We start from the raw sequence: 23,754 nt of genomic DNA on the forward strand, positions 1-23,754 counted from the left end.
TTTAGAAAAAAATGTACTGAACTTTATTCCACTGAGTATAGTCACGTTGAACACCAGGAAACTGGATTGTAAAAATACACAATATTTAAAATGTACATTTGGATTGTGACAAGCATCTGAGTAGCTTACACTTTCATATAATGCAAGAGCTCACATTCTCAATGTGATGCGGAGGTAAAGCAGTACTTTGCACAATATTCTATTCAACAACAGAACATACATAAATGTATACTTCTATGCTCCTCTATACAAAGCTGATACAGTACTAGTATATACACCCATGACGAGTTCCTATTTACAAAGTTTGAAATCATCGCAATGGTTTGTATACAAACACAGTGTTCAAGAGTAATGTATGTTTTTAGACAAATACTAAATAAACAGGTTTACAGATCTGCCGAAAAGTAACAACATGTTGCCTACCATTAATAATGTGTCTATGGGTCCACATCATGCAACTAAATTCCAATTAAATATCAACAATATTCAACTAGTCAACTAAGATAAAAATGATTGCACAAGACAACATATTTCTGTGTACGGCGCACGGTGGCTGAGTGTTTAGTATGGAAATCGGGAAGACGTGGGTTCGAATCTCCGCTTGGGCATCTGTGTGTGGAGTTTGCATGTTCTCCCCGTGCGTGTGTGGGTTTTCTCCGGGTACTCCGGTTTCCTCCATATTCCAAAAACATGCATGTTAGGTTAACTGGCGACTCTAAATTGTCCATAGGTAAGAATGTGAGTGTGAATGGTTGTTTGTCTATATGTGCCCTGCTGGCTGGGCACACAGGGTGTACCCGGCCAAAATCACCTCGGATAGGCTCCAGTGACCCCAATTAGGCATAGAAAATGGATGGATGTTTACTCACTCTTAATGCTGCATGAAATGTTTATAATTAGTCTTTCTTGGCACATGACCAGGAATCTTCTTCAGGGCATGAATTACAAAAATATCTTATCTACAAATCGAGTGTATCATCATTATGTTGTACAATCTCATTTAGCAGTGTTTCCTTCTACAGTACACATCATACAATCACATGTATCAAAATAATACTTTCCATTAGAGCCCACAACACGCTACTTTTCTCCTTCTCTTCTCACTGAAATATATTACAGTACAGCTATAATTGTGTTTTTGCCTCACATGTAGTAATTTTGGGCATTTTACTGACGGGAATTTATTGATGTTTTGCGCTTATGTGCGCACACTCCCTCCCTCCCACATCCAATAGCTGTTAATAAGCTTTAAGAGGTGAGCATGATTAAGTTCTTCATTTGGCATCAGTAGGAGTTTCTGGAAGAGACTAAAGAAAACAAGCATTGAAAAAGAACATAAATGGATTTTAACGTGTGATGGAGGAAAAAGTTACTGCAGAAGATTGAGCCAAATATTTGGTGACCAACCAGATACGTTAAAGTGGACATGGTGTCAATATTTCTGCTGTTAGCTGAACATCACTTCTGAATGACTACGTTTTATTTCAAGTACTGAGGGACTTTTTTAGTCCGTGTTCTACCTTGGCAAATGTATAATGACTGACAACATCTTTGATACAACTTTTGCATTAGATTGTGAATGTGTAACACAAGTTGTATCAAAATGAAAGGTTCACGCCATAATAACCTTTCATCCAGTGTTTCAGCATGGCGATGATGACATCTGTTCGTACTCTGGACACTTGAGAAGGGCAGGGTAGTTGGAGGAGTTCATCTGGAGGGAAGCCTCGGAAGAGATGGAGGAGGGGCTGCGGCCGCGCCCGGCCCAGGCGTCCGGGTGGAGGAACTGACCGGAGTAGTCGGAGCAGTTGCTAAGGCGAGGCCGGTAGAAACCCTGGTGTGGTCGGTACATTTCCTCTGCAGTGTAGCGCTTCATGAACAGGTACACAGACATCACACCCGCTGTCTGTAAGAGTAGTACTAATATTAGAGACCACAGTCCATTCTAGTGGCTAAAGTCTAGACCAGTTGACCAGGAAATGAAATACAACACAAACCATAACGTGGTTATCATTGAATGAATACAATGACAACTAACTGAGGTGCTGACCAATGTAGCCTATGCACAAAACACTATTATTTACCCACATGTAATTTCATAGGATCATAACTTGGATTTAGTGTTATTCCATAAGATGTCCACTAGGATGCACTGTGACTACACGGTACAGGTGGTGCTCGGTTACGTACGAGTTCCGTTCCTAGACTGTGATGTAAGTCGAGTTTTAGTGTAAGTTGGATCTAATGATACCTAAATTAACACCTAAGTCACTCACAGTTTACACAGGGTACATGAAAGAAAATACATGAATAAAATATTAAATACCAGAATGAAATTAAACAGTCATAGCAAAGCCAGAACTCTTTACTTTTTATCCCCCTGGTTGTCTTGCACACCTGGGGGGTGTTGCAAGGAGGGACAGGCTTTTTGGGAGGAGCAAGCATCAATATTGACAGCACTACACCGCGTATACTGTCATCATTGTCCATTTAATAGTTGAAGATCCTTTCGCACGTTCAAGAACACCATTTTTATCCTTCACGATGATCGGCACGTTTCAGCAGCTAAAACCAGGCATGCAGCCAATGTTGACTTCCCCACTGAGCGTCCTATGATGTCTAATTTCACTTTCACTTTCTTTTATGTGCTGCCACCAGATGCGTCGGCTTCACTGCCTTGGGAGACGTAATGGAGGTTAAAAATTACAAAGTTAACTAAAAAGAACAAAAGTGACATTGTCGGAAGCGAGGACCAATTGTAGAGACAAACAACCAAGCATCTGATGTCAGCAATGAAACACTGTTGTTCTGTTGAATTAGGTTGTGCAATTTGACCAAAATGTGTGTAAAACATGTGCTTGCGTCATGCTCCCCACCGGGGACAGAAATGTTCCCCCCCCCCCAATTTGATATAATATTGATAAAATGATAATATGTATTTATTTATCTGTACTGAACTCGAAACTGAAAGCAGCAAAATGCAACAAAATGGAGAGCTGCGAGACATACAAGCATATTCAAGAGTCAAATTGCATGTTGTGTACGATAAATTTGTACAAGTTGGCAGGTCGGCAGTAACACTGAAAGTAGTCCCTGTACTCTCAGGCCCCCCCGACTCAGTGAACACATCCCGGAGAGCTCGCTACAGCTGCCGGGCTTTCAACTTTTACAAAAACGGACTCCGTCACAGAGCTCTCGGGGGGAAAAAAGAGCTTCTACATAAACGAAAGCCGGTGTACAGATGTCACAGTGTTAAGAGATCATGCAGCCCTCATTAAGAGTCTTTTTTATTAATTGCAAAACCTTTTCACTCTCCGTGGCAGTTCTCCTCGTTTGTGCTGGTAGGTGTCTACATTCCACCTCAAGCCTGCCTATCAAAGGCACTGCAACGCCTGGCTGATCACATAACAGACATGGAGCAAAAATATCCAGACACGTGTGTGCAGACACTTTCGCACATACAACAACTCTAAACCCTGGTTTCACAAGCTCAGGCAGCTGTGTCAAGCCAAAGGGGAGGCCTACAGAAGTGGGGATCAGATCCTGTACAGGCAGGCCAGAAATTCCCTGATAAAGGAGATCAAGGTAGCTAAGAGGAGCTACACTGAGAAGATAAAAAACAGCTGCCAACAACCCTGCGTCAGTTTGGAGAGGCCTGCAGGACATCACCAACTACAGGAGGCCATCCCAGTTTGCCTACAGGGCAAACAGGTCAGTGGATGATGTAGCTGAACCAGCTCAAGACTGTGGAGATGACAGTGGACTTCAGGAGAACCCCTGTGCACTCTCCCCCTCACAGTCTCAACAGCACAGTGTCTTGATGTGGACACCTTCAGGTTTCTGGGAGCCACAGAGGCTGTACTTCCTACGACAACTCAGGAAGTTGAATCTGCCCGAGGAGCTGCTGATCCAGTTCTACACCGCAATCATTCAGTCTTTTCTGTGCACTTCCATCACTGTCTGGTTCGGATCTGCAACCAAACAGGACAGGAACAGACTACAAAGGACCATCAAATCTACAGGAAAAATAATTGGAGCCGACGTTCCCTCCATTTGTGACCTGTATTGCTCCAGGGCCAGGAAGCGGCCATCACTGCAGACCACTCACACCCCGGACACAATCTGTTCAAACTCCTCCCCTCAGGTAGGGGCTACAGAGCACTGTACGCCAGAACTTCCAGACACAGAGACAGTTTCTTCCCCCAGGCCGTCACTCTGATCAAGACCTGTCTTTTTGTATAAATGCAGATAATGTCCCAGTTTATTAATCACACACCCACTTACTTGAATTGCGCTGTCATTATATTATTATCCCTTTGCAAATCTCAATCTTACTCTTTAATGACTTCTTATTTATGTATTTCTCAAGTGTCTGTGTACATGTACAGTGAGAGCTAATTTAACCGAAGTCAAATTCCTTGTTTGTGTAAGCATACTTGGCCAATAAAGCCGATTCTGATTCTGATTAGGCGTTTCTACACCGTAACATTCCAACAGTAATTAAATTGTTTCATGGGATTCGATCAAAACAGCTTCATGCAAATAAGGTACAAGCTTTGCTGGAAAGGAACACCCTGACATTTTTATACTGCTGTTTACCTCAGTGAGGAGGAAGGAGATGGCAGCGAAGGCGAAAGACCAGCCGTACTTGTAGCTGAAGTAGGCTTCATTGCTTTTGGTCCTATTTAACATTTCATCATTGATGTTGGAGATGTACAACACAAGACCAACAACCAGAGAGAGACCTGCAGCACAGAAACCAACAAATTAGTATTTTCTCCTGTGTATCACTACCACCTATTTTACTGTGAATCAATAGCAACCAAGGACTAAACCATGATTTCAATCAAGCTCAACTAAAGTGTAAAACAGGCCATTCATTAATGGTCATTATGCATCATACGCTTAATATAATTCAGTAGCAAAACGTAAAGGAAAGTGTTGAGCGTCACTGCGTTGATGCAAGCAAAACACTGAAGCATGATTCCACAAACATGACAGGCATTCTGCAATTAAAAATGCCATGTTTTCCCATGACAGTCCTATACTTTGCCTTCTTTTTGAGCAGTTAGTGTTCGGAGCTCATTATATCCACCCATCCAGTTTCTCCACTGCTACTGCTTAAGGGTCACAGGGGAGCTGGAGCCTATCCCAGCTGACTTAGCGTAACCTGAATACATCAATATAGGGCACTACCTATGGCATAAAGCCCAAATAAATTAGGAGAAAGGACTCTAGATATGTAATCTCTAGGTAAGTAAAAGCTGAAAGGAATAATACCTGACAGGATGAAGAAGATTCCCGAAACAAAAGCCAGGATGGTGCGATGGGGTCGAATGTGGCCAATGTTGCTGAGGACAAAACCAATAAACATGAAGAAGAGGCTGACCAGTGGGAAAGGTGTGGCTGAGCGAATCATCTCTGCAACAAAAAGAAAATAATCCCTTTAGTTTTTTGGTTTTTTTTTTATAACACTTTTGTAAATGATCTAATCAGTGATTCTCAACTTCTGTTTTCAGTGAGTGGGTCGCGGGTCTTTGCTTGGGCACAAAAAAAAATAACGTAATGACCCCATACATGTGAATGCACCTCGTGTTTTTATCAGTGCTATTCGCTTGCTACGCCACCATGAGGTGCGTGTTTAGGTATCTGCGTTACCATTGCAAACAGATATTTAAGAAGTTGAAACATTTCCCCAATTTAGGTCACTGCTTGTCATTGAGAGGTGATGGTAGGTCCTGCAGCCAAACCAGTTAAGAGCCACTGATCTAAGTGACTTCCTCTTTGGCCAGTAGTGGTTTTCCATTACAAGTGGTCTTATAGCAGACAACCTGTTATTTAAGATATCATATCAAGATGAAGTCTGACCTTTCAACTAAAAGCAAACTGTAAAAAAACTCTTTAGAGACTGACACTGTTTTCAACATTAAGGAGCCGACTTGGGATGCTGTTATTAACTCAGTCTAAATGCGTACAAGTTAGCATTAGCCAGTCAACATGACCGCAGTGCACCTTTATTTGAGTCCCACACAAAAGCTTTTCACCTTGTTTCTCCACCATCTGCTTTGAATTTGACCCTAATGATCGTCGTCGACATATTGTCATAGTGTGTTCCTATTGGTTGGTTTGCTGACAAAGCATCAAAGCCGCAGCAGCGAAAGGCAGAAGCCACTTTCAAACTGCCCTTAAAAGCCTGTGCTATTTCTACATTCCACGTCGCTGTTCTGAGACATTGTAGAAAGTACCGACATAAAATGGAAGGTTGAACACAGCCCACGAATCTTTTGGTTTTGGAAGTTGCTGTAACATGAAGAAAGGCCCCAGTGTGAAAGCGTATCTACTGTTGCCAATTGGCTGTCCTAGAAGTCGCTAAATGATGTCATTAAGTCCAATTTGCGTAAGATTTGCATATCATGTAAAATGCTGTAGGAAAAAAGCATAACCTCATAGGAGAGCCAAAAAAGTGTGTAAAAAAACCTTAATTATGTTTAGAACTACAAATAAACTAGATTATGTTAATTTAAAATTGGCCATCATTTCATAAAAATAAAATAACTTTAAAATTTTATCTCGGCCAGCGCCCGTCAAAGTTCTCCTATCACACGTTGGCTATTGGGAACTTTATAAGATTGGCACAAATGAACAACAAATAACAGATTATGCTGTGTTTATTCTATGGTTCACATGAACATGACTCAGTGTGGTTCGTGAGTAGCATACTCTTCTGGTGAATATTTGTAATAGCAACTGAGCTTCACAAATATCAGCTCAAATATCGGCAATACAGCAGGCTTATCAATTACTTATATTTACCCAAATAATTGTAAGATAATTCACGTCATTTTAGAAATAAAGAGTAGCAATAGACTAACAAGAAAATATAAACACACCCTCCTCTTTTATCCAGGCTTACTGAAGATTAAGAAACATTTGCGTTTTAGATCTCGCTGTGTAAAACAGGGCGAGCTCCACCCCTGCGGCTTCGGGGTTTGTGCATGCGTGATTCATTTGCACTTTTGATGCATGGAGCTCCACATCATGCTCTCAGTCTGCCGCGGAAGCTGACTGTACACTGCCGGCTTGTGACGGACCTGAGGAGGACCTGTCAACAGCACATGCTGTTGGTTAGTGAGAACACAAAATGCAGAACAATACGTGCTTTCACTTTTGAGTCCCCAAATACCAGAAAACTCCCCAACAACGCCAGAAAAAGTCGCTAGATTTGTTGTTATAGTCGCTTTTGACAAAATATGTCATCGAGGGGGGTTGGAATGTCATCAGATCTAGCGACAAAATTGGCAAGTTGGCAACACTGAGTATCCTGCAATTACTGGCTTTCAGCCACGTGGCTTACAGGCAGTTTGCGTCACTTCCGGTGAGCAGACGGGGAGCAAGCTCAAGATACGGCTACAGTACATACACACTCAGTATGTTTGTGCAATATTTTGGAGATTAAAGCGAATAACAGTGCATGTTGTTGAAATTATTTGCTCCAATTGTGTGAGTGCACATGGTGTGATAGATGAAGACATAAAATAGTTGAAAGACAGACTGTTTTGTTTTCATGCAACAGAGCAGCCTTTGTAATCTTGGCGGTATATTTATGTTGTTTTTTGAATAATTGGGCACACCAATTGGGCATTGGCCATACAGTTGGAACATTTAGATGAAGCCGTATGAAGAAATGATGACTCTGTAGTTTTCTGTTATGAGGCAATTCTTTCTGCATGTCACATTTTCAAATTCCAACAATGTTTTAACTTTAACTGATTTTAGTATAATTTTTGCTTGTTCTTGTTCACAGTAAAATGGGCCGTGTCCATACTCTGATCCACTCGGCGAGAGCCTCAGGGTTAGCAAATGCCAAAAAATGTAGCTTCTCTGCATTTTTTGGCTGTTTCCTGAACTTTTTTCCCGTTATGATGGACTATGTTAGTAATAGCGTTTTCCGAAATATATTTGAATGATTTCCACATACAAAAATGGTGCATCTATGCAGTATTTTAGCTCTGATTTTACATGACTTGTAAATTTAACACCCAAGCCTCACCCAATTGCCTCTGTATACATCACATATACTGAATTGATTGGGTGTCTGCGAATACACATCAGTCACACAATATCCTAATTGCCATGTTCTGTGTGAAATACACAGACAAATAAAAGCAGGATTTACTGTTATGGCTCTCTTGGACATTGCTTGACAACTGTCATGGTCCGTCTCACTGTGAAATTTATGACTGTTGTTTTTGAGCTAAAATTTGTCTTTCGTATGAGACAGCCTGTATTGTACAGTGTCTACCCAACTTAGCTTTATGAAAAAATTGTACTTCATTTTTTTCCCCACCACTGTTGCCAAGTGTGGCTGTGATGTCATCACGTGGAAAGACTGTGGCTTTGATGGTGGAGGACGAAAGAGGCATTGAGGTTTAGAGTGGTTCTCTTGACCTCATCACTCTAAAAAGTCTTGATAGTCTTGATCTGCACACGCACTGCATATGCTCCTGGGGTTAACCATGCTGTTTTCATCCGTAGAGCAAAGTGGTACTGTTTAATTTTTCATACATTCTATACCTTGATGTGGAGTGGACTGCCCATTGGAAATTGATCAGATTTGTATGGGGTGCTATCTCAGTGAGCCATGCTTTGATAGTGTGTTTTAATAGTTGCTAGCGTCACTCTCTAGTCATTGTATTGCTGATGATATGTCACAAGCTGAAATGCTACTAGTGTATGCCTGTTCCATCATACTGTGATGGAACCGTAATCAAGCTATATAGGAATTAAGCCAAAGTCAAGACACCTCATGCCCCTCATGAACTGTTGGCCATCAGTGCCTGCAAGTAAATGTAAGTACAGACCTGACTTACTTACTCAGGACACTGACAGTGGACTCAGAAGTCATTTGGACTTTAGTGGGCATCACATATTCAATGGTAAAACAGCGACCTTTCTCCTCCCCTAGAATAAAGGGAAAAAAAAAGTTGTGATTACATCACACCGGCTTATCATTTTTTATAAGAGAACAAAAACTTTAGTAAAATTACCAGTTAAATACAGCAGATAATACCATACATCAAACTCTTCATCCATTAACGGGATATAGTACAGTAATAATGCTTGATCATAATGGGATATAGTACAGTCATAATGCCATTTGCCAGTAATATGCTAGATTTTGCAATACAGTACTTTTAAAAAGGTGAAGGTGTTTATTAACTAATGGAACATTTATCGCTTAACCCAAGGGTCAGCAACCTTTATGAACAAAACAACCATTTTGCCCCCTCTTCCACTAAAGAAAAATAGTCTGGAGCCGCAAAAGATATAACAGCCTATAAACTTTTAAACGTCTTAATGAGGGCTGTCAAAAATAACGCCTTAACGGCGGTAACTAATTTATTTCATTAATTGCATTCATTTTTTTGTGTGTAATTAATGCATGCGCACCAGAGCAAGCACGCCCCTCTGTTAATGATGGCAGACGGATCCGTCGTCATCAGCACAGTGGAGCACATAGCACCATAAAGCACAGTGGAGCATCCCCACACAGTCACACCGAGCCTGACGCTCTTTTATAACTTCATTCTGACCTGAACACAAACACCAGTACAATTCCATCACCATATACTGTACGTATCTCCATCTCACACACGTCTCTGGGCCATTCATCATGGTAAGACTCACTGTTGCCAACTTTCAGTAAGAAAAGTAGCTATTGGCTGTTGCAGAAGTCGTTGGAAGTTGCTAGATGATGCCATCGTCTAATTTGCATATAATTTACATATGATGTTGTAAAATGCAGGAGGAAAAACGCATAATCTCGTAGCAGAGACAAAGTGAGTAAAGACACCTTAATTACGTTTAGAACAACAAATAAAATTGATTCTTGGTTTGTTAATTTAAAATTGTACATCCATCTATCCATCCATTTTCTATACCGCTTCTCCTTTTCAGGGTCGTCATTTCATCAAAATAAAAACTATTTTATCTCAGTCAGTGCCTCTCAAAGTTTTCCCATCACACATTGGCAATTGAGAACATTTTTTAAATTAGCGCAATTGAACAGCGAATAACAGATTATGCTCTGTTTATTCTATGGCTCACATTAATATGACAGATGTGGTTTGTGAGTACCACACTCTTCTTGTGAATATATGTAATAGCTATTCATATGCACTTTTGTTGCATAGAGCTCCACAACATGGCTTGCAACTGTCTTTGGGCGGGGGCGGACCTGTCAACAGGACCCGCCATTGCTCACCGAGAAAACATGCTTTCAGCATATTAGAAAACTCTTCAAACATCACAAAAAAAGGGCTTTATTGTGTGTGTGTGTAAATACACAGGAAGATAAAGAAAAAAATTAAGTGGATATTCTTATCACTCTCTTCGTAGCTCTTAATTCGGATGTAAAATTTGTTACATTTAAGTATGCTGGACAATACACTGAAAACAAGTAAATTTCCCTTAAATTATGTGATGTCTTGCTCATAATAACACGGTTTACAGTGTGATTCAAATGTTCTGCTACTATTAAAGAGACAAATAGATTTTTAGACTTGTGTGGTATCGTTTAGCTTGATTGACATGTTCAGTCCATTTGGAATTGTTGATATATACAAATATATGTAATACTGTCCCGTCATTTATCGTTCTGTTAATTAAATACAGCAAAAATGGGCAGTGATTTATTTGAAAAAGTCTTTTAATGTTTTTTGTTGTTGGGTAATTTCTCGCCACATATCAAGCATATAGGTAAGCCAGTGTTGTTGGAAGAGAAGACAAAGGAGTATGTCCTTGTAGAATAACTCTTATTTTCTTCTGAGATGTTTCTTTTTTGGGGATATTCATGGTCCGCTTATTGTGAGGGGAAACAGACATCTCTATCATATGCAGGGCCCTACGAAATGTGTTTTGTTTCCGAATTTCATTTTTTTTTACCTTTGACACTTATTTTACCACCATAGAGTGTGCTTTTTGTGTCAGTGAATAAAATGTCCAACAATTAAATGCAAAAATCCTTACACTTATTGATGCAATACATCATTGAAGAATTTTGCTCAATATTTCAGAAACGGATGTAGCTTCACTAACTTTTCTAACGAGATGTCAGCCTCTGCACGCATTGCTACAAAATCCTCAACAAACTGTAATGTCCGTGCTTGAGGATAAGGAAGACTGAGTCGCCGATGCAATTCCAATTGCATTATTAGCAAGCGGTAAAACACAACACAGTGTAAACACAGTCATACGCACACAGCCACACCAGCATGTTCTGTTAAACTAAGCTAACCCAGCGATCTTCCACTCACACTTGCTGACGAGTAAGACTGCGTTTCTAAGCTTTTTCACCGACTTAGCCAGTGTTTCGAGGGTCTGCTTCGACATGTTGTTTAGTTCAGGAGAGGACGGGTTACTGTTTGTGAGGAGATATGCCAGAACACACAAACTGTGCACACAAACATTCCTTCTCCTCACAATTACAGCATTTCATTCACATTATGTCAGTTTCCGCGAGACTCGGCATTTAATAGTAGATTCAGTTTGTATTGGCTAATTCCGCAATTCCATGGAACGCTGGAGTAATCGGGACTTACATGTCACTGAACGCAGGAAAGGGCACACACCAGCTCCACCTCCCATCCTCACACTCATCCAATAACCAGTCAGAACTCAGCCAGGATGCATTCATGGCCTTAGAGACAGTCAGATATTTCAAAATCTTTTAAAAGATGTGCATTTTCCCCACACCAGTGTCAAAAAAACCTCTGAGCTCTGCGAGTTCTCTGGAGCTGCAGGTTGCTGACCCATCACTTAACCCATAAAACACATACAAACATACTGTGCTGTGTAAAAGACAAAAAAATTATTCAGCTGTCACCCAGTAGGCAAATGGAAATAAAGTAGAATGTGACAACATAGGGATGGTGATATTATGATTTTTGTGCTTTATTGGTATAGAACACCTGTATCCCTGCTTTTATTCACACCCTCATCTACATAATATGGGTTCTACCTTGAGCCATCCCGCTATAAAATGTTCTTAAGGATTCTATCCTATTTATTTATTTTCTATTTATGTATTTTGCTGTGACAAAGGTCATTAAAACAACAACAACACTGGTGGTGATGTAAGAAATGGAAATAAATAACAGTTAAAAATTAGCATCCATCTGGGTCATTGGATTTTATGTATTGTACACTCAATGACCTGAGAACAATTAAACTGGCGCAATATTAGACAAAAGGCCATGTAACCCCATTCATGGTCCCACAGCGTAACTCTGCCCTGTGATAATGGCCAGTGATTATAGTAGGTCAAACAGTGTGCTCTACAGCAGTTAAGTGGGCAATAAGGCCACTCAATTGCCCTTAAAACACAAGAGTGGCACATTAGCTTGTCCTGTTATAAGGGGTGGTCTTCTGTGTGTCAGTAAAGCATCTGTTACCTAATCACACCCAGATGACAGACCTCTGCCTACGTATGTGTAGTCAACACATTACAGCCAATGCAGTATAAGCATGGAACAGAGTGGAGCTGGGAATTTAAATGAAACAAGTATCAACATAATTAGTATAGGATTAGCAACAACGGGAGGAGAGATGGTTAAAGCTGTAGAGAAACGCAAGCCGTGTTGTTAGTAGTTCTTTTCCAGCACTCTTAAGTGTGCCTTTGTAAATTTGAAGCATGCAATAGGAGATCTTGCTTTTGTAATTCTGCAATTGATGCTTTTCACTTCCTGAGTTTGAATAGAGATACAGGACACAGCTGGGCTGGAGAGGATGAGCAGTACTAAAAAGGCCTGAAGGGGAAATCATGGGGGATGAATGGAGTAAATGCAGCCAACAAGAAGACACAGTTAGGTCATCGCTAACAACAGGAGACATACTGATTCTATCATTGCACAGAGCTTAAATATTTATGCTGTGGGCAACACTGGGCATGTGAAAGATGAACAATAACAGGAGAACAAAGTAAACATTCACGACAGTTCTGTGGGACAGACAGACAAAACATGCTGAGTGAGTGGAAAGTGTTGTTAACAGTCACAAATAAAGAAATAATTGCTTTCCACCTTAAGTGTGAAAGTAACAGAACATGCCGCAGCTCTTTGCAGCAGCTTTCAGCAGCATCTTGCTTGGATGTTGTCATCCTGTGACCAAACTTTGTACAGTGGCAGTCACACAAGTCTAATGAAAAGTGAGCAAGTAGATATCTGCACAGCACCACAGCGTTCGTGTTGAGGTCTGAGTTTGAGCAGAATGGTTGTCTGAAACCAGCAAAACCATTTAGGTACAGCAAATATGGTAATGGTAACGGTAACGGTTTAATTTATTTTGAACATGCATACATTTTACATTGGAATACATCACATACTGCAATTCACAAATCCACGTGTCCACGAAGGAAAAGGAAGAAGCAAAGCTTAGTTAATCCTACTCCCTCTCCGTTTCACATCAATTGCTAATACATTTGTTCACCTCAATTGAAGAACATAAGAAAATGATACTATAACATTATACTACAATAGACGTTAAGCTTTGTAAATCAATAAAAAATATTATATAACATTCATAATAAATAAATAAAAAATACATATACAACAATAATAATAATAATAATAATAATAATAAGTAGGGCTGTGTGGTATGGACCAAAACTCACATCCCGATATATTTAGGTTGAATATCGATAGACGATACATATCCCGATATTTTTTATGCAAAGTGAGTTTAGACTAAATCAAAGCCAAATATGCGTGTCAAGTTGTTTTATTAACATAAATACTTAACATGAGGATGTTTCTGTAATTTTAAAGCTTCATGCAAGACGCACATAAAAAATCTTATCTCCAAAAGTCGCCTCTAAAATAAAGTAGTCCATTCTCTTTTTGAAATAAATATAGAAAAAGTCAAATATAACCCTGTGCTGGGTTTAAGAGGAAATTTTAAAATGTCAGCAACTCAAAAATACTTATAATTAAATAATTATAAGTTATAATAATATACTATATTATTATAATAATTATATTATAATAATAATTAAATTGAACAGCAGTATTTCTAGATAAACATTTTTAGGAGACACAAGCATGTTCTTATTTTGTGCCAGGGACACCAACCTGTCAACTGCATCAGGCTCAGCAACTGTCTGTTTAACTTTCTTGTATATTTGTGGTAGAGCTTGTCGTGCTAAATAATTGACTGCGAAGCTCGCTGGACATCGCAAGTCCATCGTTTTCAGCAGGTTTTTAAAGACATTTTTTCCATTGTTGCCACGGGGCCTATATCTTAGCAATGTGATAGGACACGTCTTTATAATAGCATACAACTTTATTTTTCCTTTCATGAGGACGGCAACAGGAGCGCACAGCTTTACACATTCCTCGTATTGGAGTTTGTGCCTGGAGTTTTAAGGTACTGAAAAAGATTTTTTTATGCTCTGCATTTGAAGTACCTCCACATTACTGAACTACCGCTTGTTCCTTGCAGCAGACGCTGTCGCTTTGATTGGAGCTCCGCCTCTCCTCCTTCCTCCTGCATGCAGGGATGAGGGAGATACAGCGCAAATCCATTCTACAGCGATATCAATGATATGGTTGGTTTTAATATCGTGCTTAAAGTAAATATCGATATTTTTAAAATAGATATATCGCCCACCCCTAATAATACATGACGAAAAAGTGAATAGTTGACAGAAACATTGTTTGATGATGAGTGAGTACAGACAACATAATACTTCAAGTAGTCCTAAAAAGTGAAGAATAAGTAGTAAGCACAAGAGTTGTTAGACATAGCATTGTATGTACACTGTGGTTCAGGTTTCTTCTTCTGTATACGTTGTGGGCCAAAATTCCTCCACAGCGCTGTAAGAGACTCATTGCAAGTTACTGCAAACGCTTGATTGCGGTTGTTCCTGCTAAGGGGGGCCCAACCAGTTATTAGGTTTAGGGGGCAATCACTTTTTCCCACAGGGCCATGTAGGTTTTTTTTCTCCCTTAATAAAAAGTTTCATTTAAAAAATTGCATTTAGTATTCAGTTGTGTTGTCATCGACTAATGTTTAAATTTGGTTGATGATTTGAAACATTTAAGGGTCAACAACATGCAAAACAAAAAAAAGAAATCAGGAAGAGGGTAAACACTTTTTCACACCACTGTACAGTAGACTCCAGTCTTGCTATGAACTTACCAGCTAAGAAACAAACCCTCCAGAGGCCAGAGTGGAGGGACATGCGTATCTCGGTGCTTTGATTGAGTGGAAGGATGACACCCTCCTCCAGGTAGAGCCAGTAGTCGGTGCTCACGGCAATGCCCAACAGGCCCAGGCCGCAAACAGCGAACGCGCTGCTCAGCAACGTCAGCGCCTTCCTGCCACATAGGCTCATACCACAGCCTCGAGAGCCAAGGGGCGCCGCCAGCAGAAAGGGGAGCTGGGTAGAAAAAAAATACATTGATGTGATTTCCAGTAAGCTTAGATAAGTCGATTCTCAGTGAAAAGTCAGCATTGCAGTTGGTGTCCATTATTGTAATACAAAACAATGGAGTTGTTCATATGTTAGACAGCGCACACATTCGACAGAAACTTGGGCGCTGGGGAACTTGGCGCAGGATTTTGTGTTGAATGGACTAGATTTTTACATAATGAGCTGTCAGCATGCTGCAGCATTAAGCACTGACTAGGAGACTGAAAAGATGCAATGTGGTTATGTGGGAGGAGTTTTAACTTTTCATTCTACTTGTGCTTTTCTCTTTTTGTCCAAAGTGGACATTTGCATTAACATAGAGCCTCAACAAAGTTAGACAATCTTACCACTGTTTTTATCAGTGAAGAGCAGCAGCAACCTTTATAAGTTGATCTTTGGACAATGAAGACACAATCACTTTGACAGACTGAAAACATGAAGGCCTTATAGGTTGTACAATTTCAATCTGAATGGTTTTGGGGGGGAAATATGATTTGAAAGTCTCACAAAAACTCATCATGCACAATGTCATTGTGTGAGACTTCAGGTTAGTGAGCTATTCCACAAGTGTATTGTATTCTTTTTTTCTTGGCATTTTTGTGTGTTTTTATTAGGGCAGAGAAAAAGTGTGATGGCAACCATAGGACCAGCACGTAGCGTAGAAACAAAGGTAGTGTTCTTAGTTGCAAGCAGTTCCTTTAACAACAGAACATGAAGTTAGTGACTTACAGGTGCGTTGGTTTCATTTTGTGCAGTGGTTGATGTGCATATGTGTGCCTTATAACATAAGCGATTAAAAAAAAAATATTAATGATGTTCCATGTGCTCTGTGTTGATTTTAAATATAATGTACATATCATTGTACATCTAATATATCACTATATTGACGGACAGAGGCATTATAATGTGCGATTAAGTCATCTATGGTAGTTATGGTAGGCTTCTGCTTGGTGAAAATGTGCATTACAGCAGCTGAATGTGTTTGCGACATTTAAAAAAAAAAAAGGGAGATTTTTTTTAACACCAGAGTGGGGGTTTGAAAATCTGTGTTCATGTGGACATAAAATGCACACATAAATGCACACCTTATGCTATTTTTAGATGTGTCCTTTATCTGTGAGCCACAGGTCAGCCAGTCATAGCAGCAAGATTAAAGCTGATTGGATGATGACGATTGGAAGCATTTAAAACCTCAAGAGACATGCATTAATGATGAAGTAAGTAACCTTCATTAAACCATTTTTCAAACCATGGTGTAATCACTCACCATTAATTTCATTTCTTCATGTTAAAGCTGTATACAGTATAATTTTATGTATGCTGCACAAGAGATGCATAATTAACAGCCAACACAATCTTTTGTGTTTCAGATGAAATTCATCATCCATTCAATCACTTAATGTGCCCTATTTTTGTAGCACAGTGGTTTAGTTAAGTGTTATTTGGTAGATTGCGGGATTGGGTGAAATGAGTAACACAAAAGAAATATATAAGGTATATTGGCAATATTACAATCTATTCTTTTTAACAAATTGTCAGGAGCCTCAGTCACCCATAGAAGAACAATAAACAGCCTGGCACCGCCTCTAACCAGGGCACACAGTTATGGGATGGCAGTCCACTGCTAGTGGTTGTGTTGTTCACTCTGAATGAACAAAGCTGATACCACATATCAGCTGAGTTGAGGTCAGCCTTGTTTTTCTAGAGATGGAAATGACATAGGTGCAAACATTGGGCACATTTTTGCAATTTACATACTCACTTGTGCTGTTCGTCCCACAAATGGCATCATTTGAAGGAGGAAAAGCTTCCCAGTGCTATAACGCTATTGGCAAGAAGCATCTTTACAACAGAGAAATAATCTACCAAACCCAAATTTGCAAAATTTTAAAAATAAAAAAAAAAAAACATCTGACATGAAGCTTCACATAAATAACAGTCTAATTCTTGATTATCACTGTACACCTACATCACACACATTACTGCTCTAAATATAATAACACTAATAATGTCATATTTGTTGCTAACTGACAGCCCGGATATTAATTAGCAACACGCCACAGACTTGCATTAAGCCTCCTTGTATGTTTTATGAAAAAATTCTACAAAATTGCCTGGATTCGGTTTAGACAGTGATTTACAAGCTCAAGTAATGGTGGAGGACTGCCTTTAGTTGCCCATTTCATACTAAATAATAATTCACACAACTACCACAGCGAAGGGCATGTTGGGGCCATGTTGGGATTTGAACCCAGGTCTTCCCTATCTCCTGACTGTGCGGCCAACATGCTAACCACTATATCTATATAGATAGATATAACTATATCTAGTAGTCAGTAGATAGAGAGATACAGAGATAGATAGCTAGAGAGATAGATAGGTAGATGGATAGCTAGATAGCTAGATAGCTAGATAGATAGATAGATGTAAATTAATGAATACACACAATCCACACAATCCTGATCTTCCTTTCCTTTTCTTTCTGCTGGTCAGAATTCCAAAATGCATTGTTGACCCAGTTAGCAGATCTGTATGAGCACGTCTGCAAATGTAGTCCCTTGGTGACCTCTGGGTGGGCAGGCAACAAACACAGCGTGAGATGGCCACAGAGGAGCCCGAGGACAGCAGCAGCGTAATGCACAAGAGTGGAGACTCAAGTGAACAAGGCTTGGGCACAGCTGGACACAGCCCCCGTCATTCTACCTTTGTTCGACTTAGGAACACATGCTGAGGAGGGGGGCAGCTCATGCCTACAGTATGTACAGTATACTGTACATGTGTCACCACGAATGTACACTCACACAACCTCCATGTTCTTCCATATGTGCTGATGTCTATATCTATACACAGTATGCCTGCATCAATAGCTGCATGTATCTGTGTTCCAAAATGAAGAAAGAATACTCCGTATGTATTTACATCTGCCACAAAGGGTTTCATTTGTGTGGATTTGTCCTTTCTTTCCAATTTGTTTGTGTGGTACTTCCTGACTACAGTTTACATTTATACAATTACATTTTGAAACAGAATTTTATATTTCGCGGACATGTTGACTTTTTGTCCTGGATTTGAATATTTCAGTCAGCATGTATTCTTCTTCTTTGCTGTAGTTTGCGTTTCTCTGCTTTAGTCCCGCCTTCCTATTGGTCACCTTTGCAGTCATAGTGCAGTCGTGTAGTGTCAGTCACTACACACACAACCCTGATTGGTCGTGGTGTCGCAAATACTACAGAGATGGCTAGTTCTTCGATCAAAGATCCAATCAGCATAAAAAAGCAAAATACTATATACAGTGGGGAAAATATGTACATGCTCAACTGCTGATTTTGCATGTTAGCCCCTTACGAAGATATGAACATTGCATCATTTTTATGGTACGTTTATTGTAACAGAGATACATTTCTTCAAGCTGTCACCAGGCAGAGAGGATGCCAATTTATTTCAGCATGAGTGGACTGATGAGCAAGCCCTGAAACAAGACTTCATTTTTCTTGGCACCTTTTAATTACCGGAGCCAGCATATAGACAAATTGAGAATCAGAATACTGAACAAGCTGCAGGTCAACAGTCAAGATTGAAAAAACTGAAAAGAAATTGAACTACAGTATATCTTTTGTGCTGGTAGATAAATAATGTATTCCACTTATTATGTCTGATGGGACCTTCCTAATGGAAAACTGCCTGAGAACTTCGTAACTTACTACTGTATGCTCTCCTATAAAGTTAGAGTATGGATTGGCTGCCGATCCGCTGTATTTTGAAGATCGGATAATATCGGCTTCTGCCATGAGATCGTGCCGATCCGGTTGCCGCATAACGTTGGTATCTCTGGGCCACGCTCCAACATGGTAGGTACGGTAATGCGCCTCAAAGCTGGTTGGCACTCAACTCCCGCCACCCGCAAGAAGAAGAAAATACAACACCACCATGCAGACATGTCCGTGGTGTACCGTGGTGAAGATAGTTTCATGTTGGACAGTGGATATTTGGCTCCGTAGCTACATCGTTGCTTCCCCCTCACGGTGCCTGGACTGCTGTGTCATTGTATGGGGAGCTCGCACGCAATGGCGGAGCTACGTGGTGGTCGTGGCCACCCTTTGTCACTCTCCAGCCACCCCACTGGCCATCTAGACATTTCAGGTATGTGAGTAATGGTCTCACCTTGGCCAACCCTATGAAAAATTTCTGGCTCCGCCACTGCTCGCACTCCTCTTCTGGTTGTTTATACTAGAGACCATCAATAAATTACTATTGCGCTGAAGAGTTTGTTAAAAAAAAAAAAGGCTTAAATTCTAAAATCACACCACATGTCAAATGACTAGTCCTACCCTTAAAGTATTTTGCACGAGCATTTTTTCCAATTTTATCTTTTATTGGATCTTTTATTGGATTAGGGACCTGACTCACAGAGATTTGTTACAAAAGCCAAGCAATATTGTTGGTCATGCTGTGTAATAAAGTAAATTCAGCAATACGTTGGTTGCATTATTTTTATTGCTTTGAAGAGCTATTTTCATAACCATATTTAATTCCACAAATTAATGTTTGGAACAAAAGCATTAAAAAAAAAGAAAGAACTGATACCTAAGATACAGCATAAAGCTAGACTTATACGGATTATGGGATTTTTTTTTTTTTAAACAAAGGCCATTTGGGTTTGAGCCACTGAAAAGCAGCACACAAACATAACACAAGTGAATCTTGGGAATTTAGCAATATTTAACGAAAGTTTAAATAATGTGTATGAAAAACATTAAATGTTATTAAATATCCTAAAAACTAAATACTTGAACACTAACTGCCTTGATGCTCAAATCTCTGGAAAATGCATTAATGTTTCAAGTTATATCTGCTTTATATGCAGCATGTTTGTAATATTTGTGGCATGAGCGCCAAAGAAAAGGAAATCCATCACAATGAAAATGAACATCATAAAAAGCTCAGAGAGGAGAAAAAAGCCCGCCAATATTAGCTGCACTTTTGGTCTCAACACTCGACTGCCATGACCATCATTAAGGATAAAGATCGTATTGTAATGTCTACCATGCCAAACTCTACTGTCCTTTCTGCACGCAGCCGTCCTCCTCGGCCCACACCCAGTCAGGACTGAGCCTTGTCACGTTCACAGACAGCCGGAAAAAACATTGCACATAACTGACAGGTCGCACAAGGCTCCTTAAGCATGTTAACGGATCTGATCTTATGAAAGCAACAGTGATACTGTAACTAAGCAGAGTAGTGGTCTTATTGCTGAGATGGAAAGGTTGTTAGTGCTTCGGCTAAAAGACCATAATCAACGGTTCTGCAGCTTCTCCAGCCTCTTCTACTTCATTCTCCCAATAGGCCACAGGGATAAAGGTAAGGAATTACTCTCTCTTATTTTAATACTGTTTTCATTTAACTGTATTTAGGCTTTGTATTACTCTATTTTATGTCTTTCATGTGTTGCATGTACGGTGTTCATTTAAGTATGAACTTACACTAAAATTTGATTTACAACACATCGTAGGAACGGAACTCGTTTGTAACCAAAGGACCGCTTGTATTGTAAAAGTTACAATTAGGTGACAAAAAATGTGCACAAAAAGTCAACTCCCAAGCACAAGTCGCAATCTTCCATTGCATGATCATCCCTACATCAGTTAGTCGTCATCAGAACTAAGGGTGAGTACACAATTGATTTCATTTAGGTTAACTTATTTTAATATGGCAGTTAAGAATGCCAAATATTTCTTAAAACACTGACTGTAGAGGAAATTATGACGTGACAGCTTGACCCAGGAACACATCATTTATTTTGCATTATTTCTAACAATCTACAACTAGACTGCAGTTGACGTTACATGTTTCTATGTACATACGGTAATTTGTGTAAATAGTAGTGCATTGTTCAGACTGATGTCACTAGTTCAATATACATTTGAAGCAAGTGTTTCTCAATCAAAACGATCATGTCCTGAGGCTTTTAAGATCTGAGGCCAATAGAAATGCTCATGTTTCAAATCAAGTAAATGCCAGCAACTAATTCACTTCCATGTATACCAATGTACGGCATTTCAAATGGCGACATCAATGAACACAAGCATATATGTGTGACATGTATCCTCATTTGAGTCACAGTGTGAAATTCTCCAGTGCAATGTCAACACAACAAAGACCACATCGCATTGTTATCTGTCTCGTGACAACAAGTCGCCTGTCATTCATAATCGTACCAGTTGTGCGATCCCTGCGAAAGCCTTTACAATCCTTCTAAAGCATTTATGCTGCAGTTGCACACACACACAACAACTGACACATCACTGTCTGCATCTCTGCTCTAACACTATTTGTCTGGGTGGCATGTTAAGAAATGGCTGTCAGCCAAGTGAGCCCGTGGGTTGCACACTGCTACAGTACAACAAATACAACAAGGCATACAGTATGCCTAAAAAACATAATAGATGTTTACCTCATTTCTTTCTTAATATCTATAGCTGTGCATCATTTCACTAATGAAGGGATGATGTGTTTATTAGCTGTGCCTATTGCAGTACAAGCCTCTCAGAGCTGATTGTTTTGTGATCTTAGCTGCAGTGCAATTTGCTGTCCGTGGTGCTGAAACACCAATAAACTGCCTGTTATCAGTCAATACCCTAACTGTTGATTAGCCACTAAGTTAAATGGTAATGTAATGGAAAAGCTCCTATCTCATCCAAATGATCATCTCTTTTTAAAAAGTCATCTTAGAACAGATACACTCCACTTGCATTTTATTATCTGGAAAATCTAGAAAATCTTAGATCTTTAAAAAAAAACAAAAAACGATACATCTCCTCCTCCTCACCAGCTTACCCTGACTAAAGATATGGCCAGCCACAAAATTAGGTACACCTGCATAACACAAAAAGTCTGCCTTTACAAAAATAATCACACTCCGTTTTGACCAGCACTGTTGGGGAGGTACAAATTTAACGATATGTTTTTTTATTATGGTTGTAGTTTGCAGTGGTGCACAATAAAACTATGCTGCATCATACTGGAGCGGTTTATAATATTTTGGTTACTTTTATTCCCAATAGGATGCAGTTCCGTTCTACACCAATGCTAACTAGTAAATAGTAAATTAATACTTCTGTGTACATAGACTTTTTTGATAGAGCTGGAGCTCATCAGATTGTGCACATGCATGTCATGAAATGTACACTGAGCGTATATGCATTGACAGCAGAGATAAATAAAAATAACTATCGACTCCTCTCCCGCGCTCTATGTAAATTGTGTCGACGCCAGTAAAGGTAAAGTCCACGCTTAGGAAGATTATTAACACCTGGAGCCAATTAAAGGAAAATGAACTTAAATATATCATAACATATACTCTGCTGGATGTTAAAACATATATGGTCGGTTCTTGGTACGTACTAATACAACTAGAGCGCAGCAACAATGTCGGCCACTAATGTATGAAAAATAAAGAGAAAACGATTAATGTAGCAATGGTCTTACCTTCACAAAGGAAACTCGTTGGGAGAAAACGCTGTTCCTCCTCTTTTTTCTTGTTTATTCTTTGTCTTCTTGTGCGGCTCTCATCAGTATCACCACTTTGGCGCCAAGCACAACTGTGACCACCTCAGGCTCGTGCAAGCCTACTATAGCTAATAGCTAGCAGGAGCTTAGCACGTGCCAAGCGCGCGCGCGCGCGCGCGTGCCTGTGCGTGTGTGTGTGCTGGGGGTGGGTCTCCAACAAAATGTGTGGCTCCAGTAAGCACTGTTGTGCACTTTATCCACTTTTTACATATACATAGTAATTCTGCACTTGTATGCCATACAGTATGTCACATACAACAATGTAACATTAAGGAGTGCCACAGGAGGACACAAATGCTAGCAACACTAGCTATGCGAGCTATACTGTAGTGCTAACATTACAGCAGCATCATGCATATTCGTTGAAGAAAAACAGAATTAGAAAACATACAGCTCTATGTAGCTGTCTGATGGATAGTTGGCAGAGGTCTAGAATTGTTTTAAGCTGCGTAGTGAAGCCTGTTTTTTTTTTACCAAACTGTCCTCCATGAAGTGGTAGGCGAAAACACAGGGTGGGTTCATCAAGTTAGGGCAGTGGTGTCCACAGCTTGTTTTTTTGTTGGCCCGCTGCATATTTTTTAAAAATACGGTAACAACAGTGCACATAAACATAAAATAAAAGCTAAAACAACAACAAAAAAACAATATTAAAGAATAATTAAAATAAATTGCAAATTAAGCAACTTTAAAGAAAAAAGTATCGACTTTAAATAAGCAAT

The 23,754-nt window shown here is 39.7% G+C and overlaps 1 protein-coding gene across 1 annotated transcript; it reads right to left on the minus strand.

The window, feature by feature from the left end:
• LOC129183202 (voltage-dependent calcium channel gamma-5 subunit) lies at positions 1–23,120 on the minus strand. The gene is made up of 6 exons (XM_054780191.1): positions 22,955–23,120; positions 15,196–15,436; positions 8,875–8,961; positions 5,281–5,421; positions 4,600–4,745; positions 1–1,906 (listed from the first exon to the last, which is right to left on the minus strand). The coding sequence occupies exons 2-6, from the start codon at positions 15,389–15,391 to the stop codon at positions 1,643–1,645; spliced, it is 834 nt and encodes a 277-aa protein (XP_054636166.1). The 5' UTR covers positions 15,392–15,436; positions 22,955–23,120; the 3' UTR covers positions 1–1,642.
• Between the last annotated feature and the right edge of the window lie 634 nt (positions 23,121–23,754).

This window comes from Dunckerocampus dactyliophorus, chromosome 6 (assembly GCF_027744805.1).
Source record: "Dunckerocampus dactyliophorus isolate RoL2022-P2 chromosome 6, RoL_Ddac_1.1, whole genome shotgun sequence".
Lineage (NCBI taxonomy): Eukaryota > Metazoa > Chordata > Actinopteri > Syngnathiformes > Syngnathidae > Dunckerocampus > Dunckerocampus dactyliophorus.

What these genes read in the sequence shown, in the direction of transcription:
- LOC129183202 (XM_054780191.1), bottom strand. Translation starts at nt 15,391, where the DNA reads ATGAGCCTATGTGGCAGGAAGGCGCTGACGTTGCTGAGCAGCGCGTTC. An exon ending in GAGGGTTTGTTTCTTAGCTG is followed by an intron (nt 8,962 to 15,195) that starts GTAAGTTCATAG and finishes CCTTTATTCTAG; the next exon opens with GGGAGGAGAAAGGTCGCTGT. An exon ending in AATCTTCTTCATCCTGTCAG is followed by an intron (nt 4,746 to 5,280) that starts GTATTATTCCTT and finishes TCTGTGCTGCAG; the next exon opens with GTCTCTCTCTGGTTGTTGGT.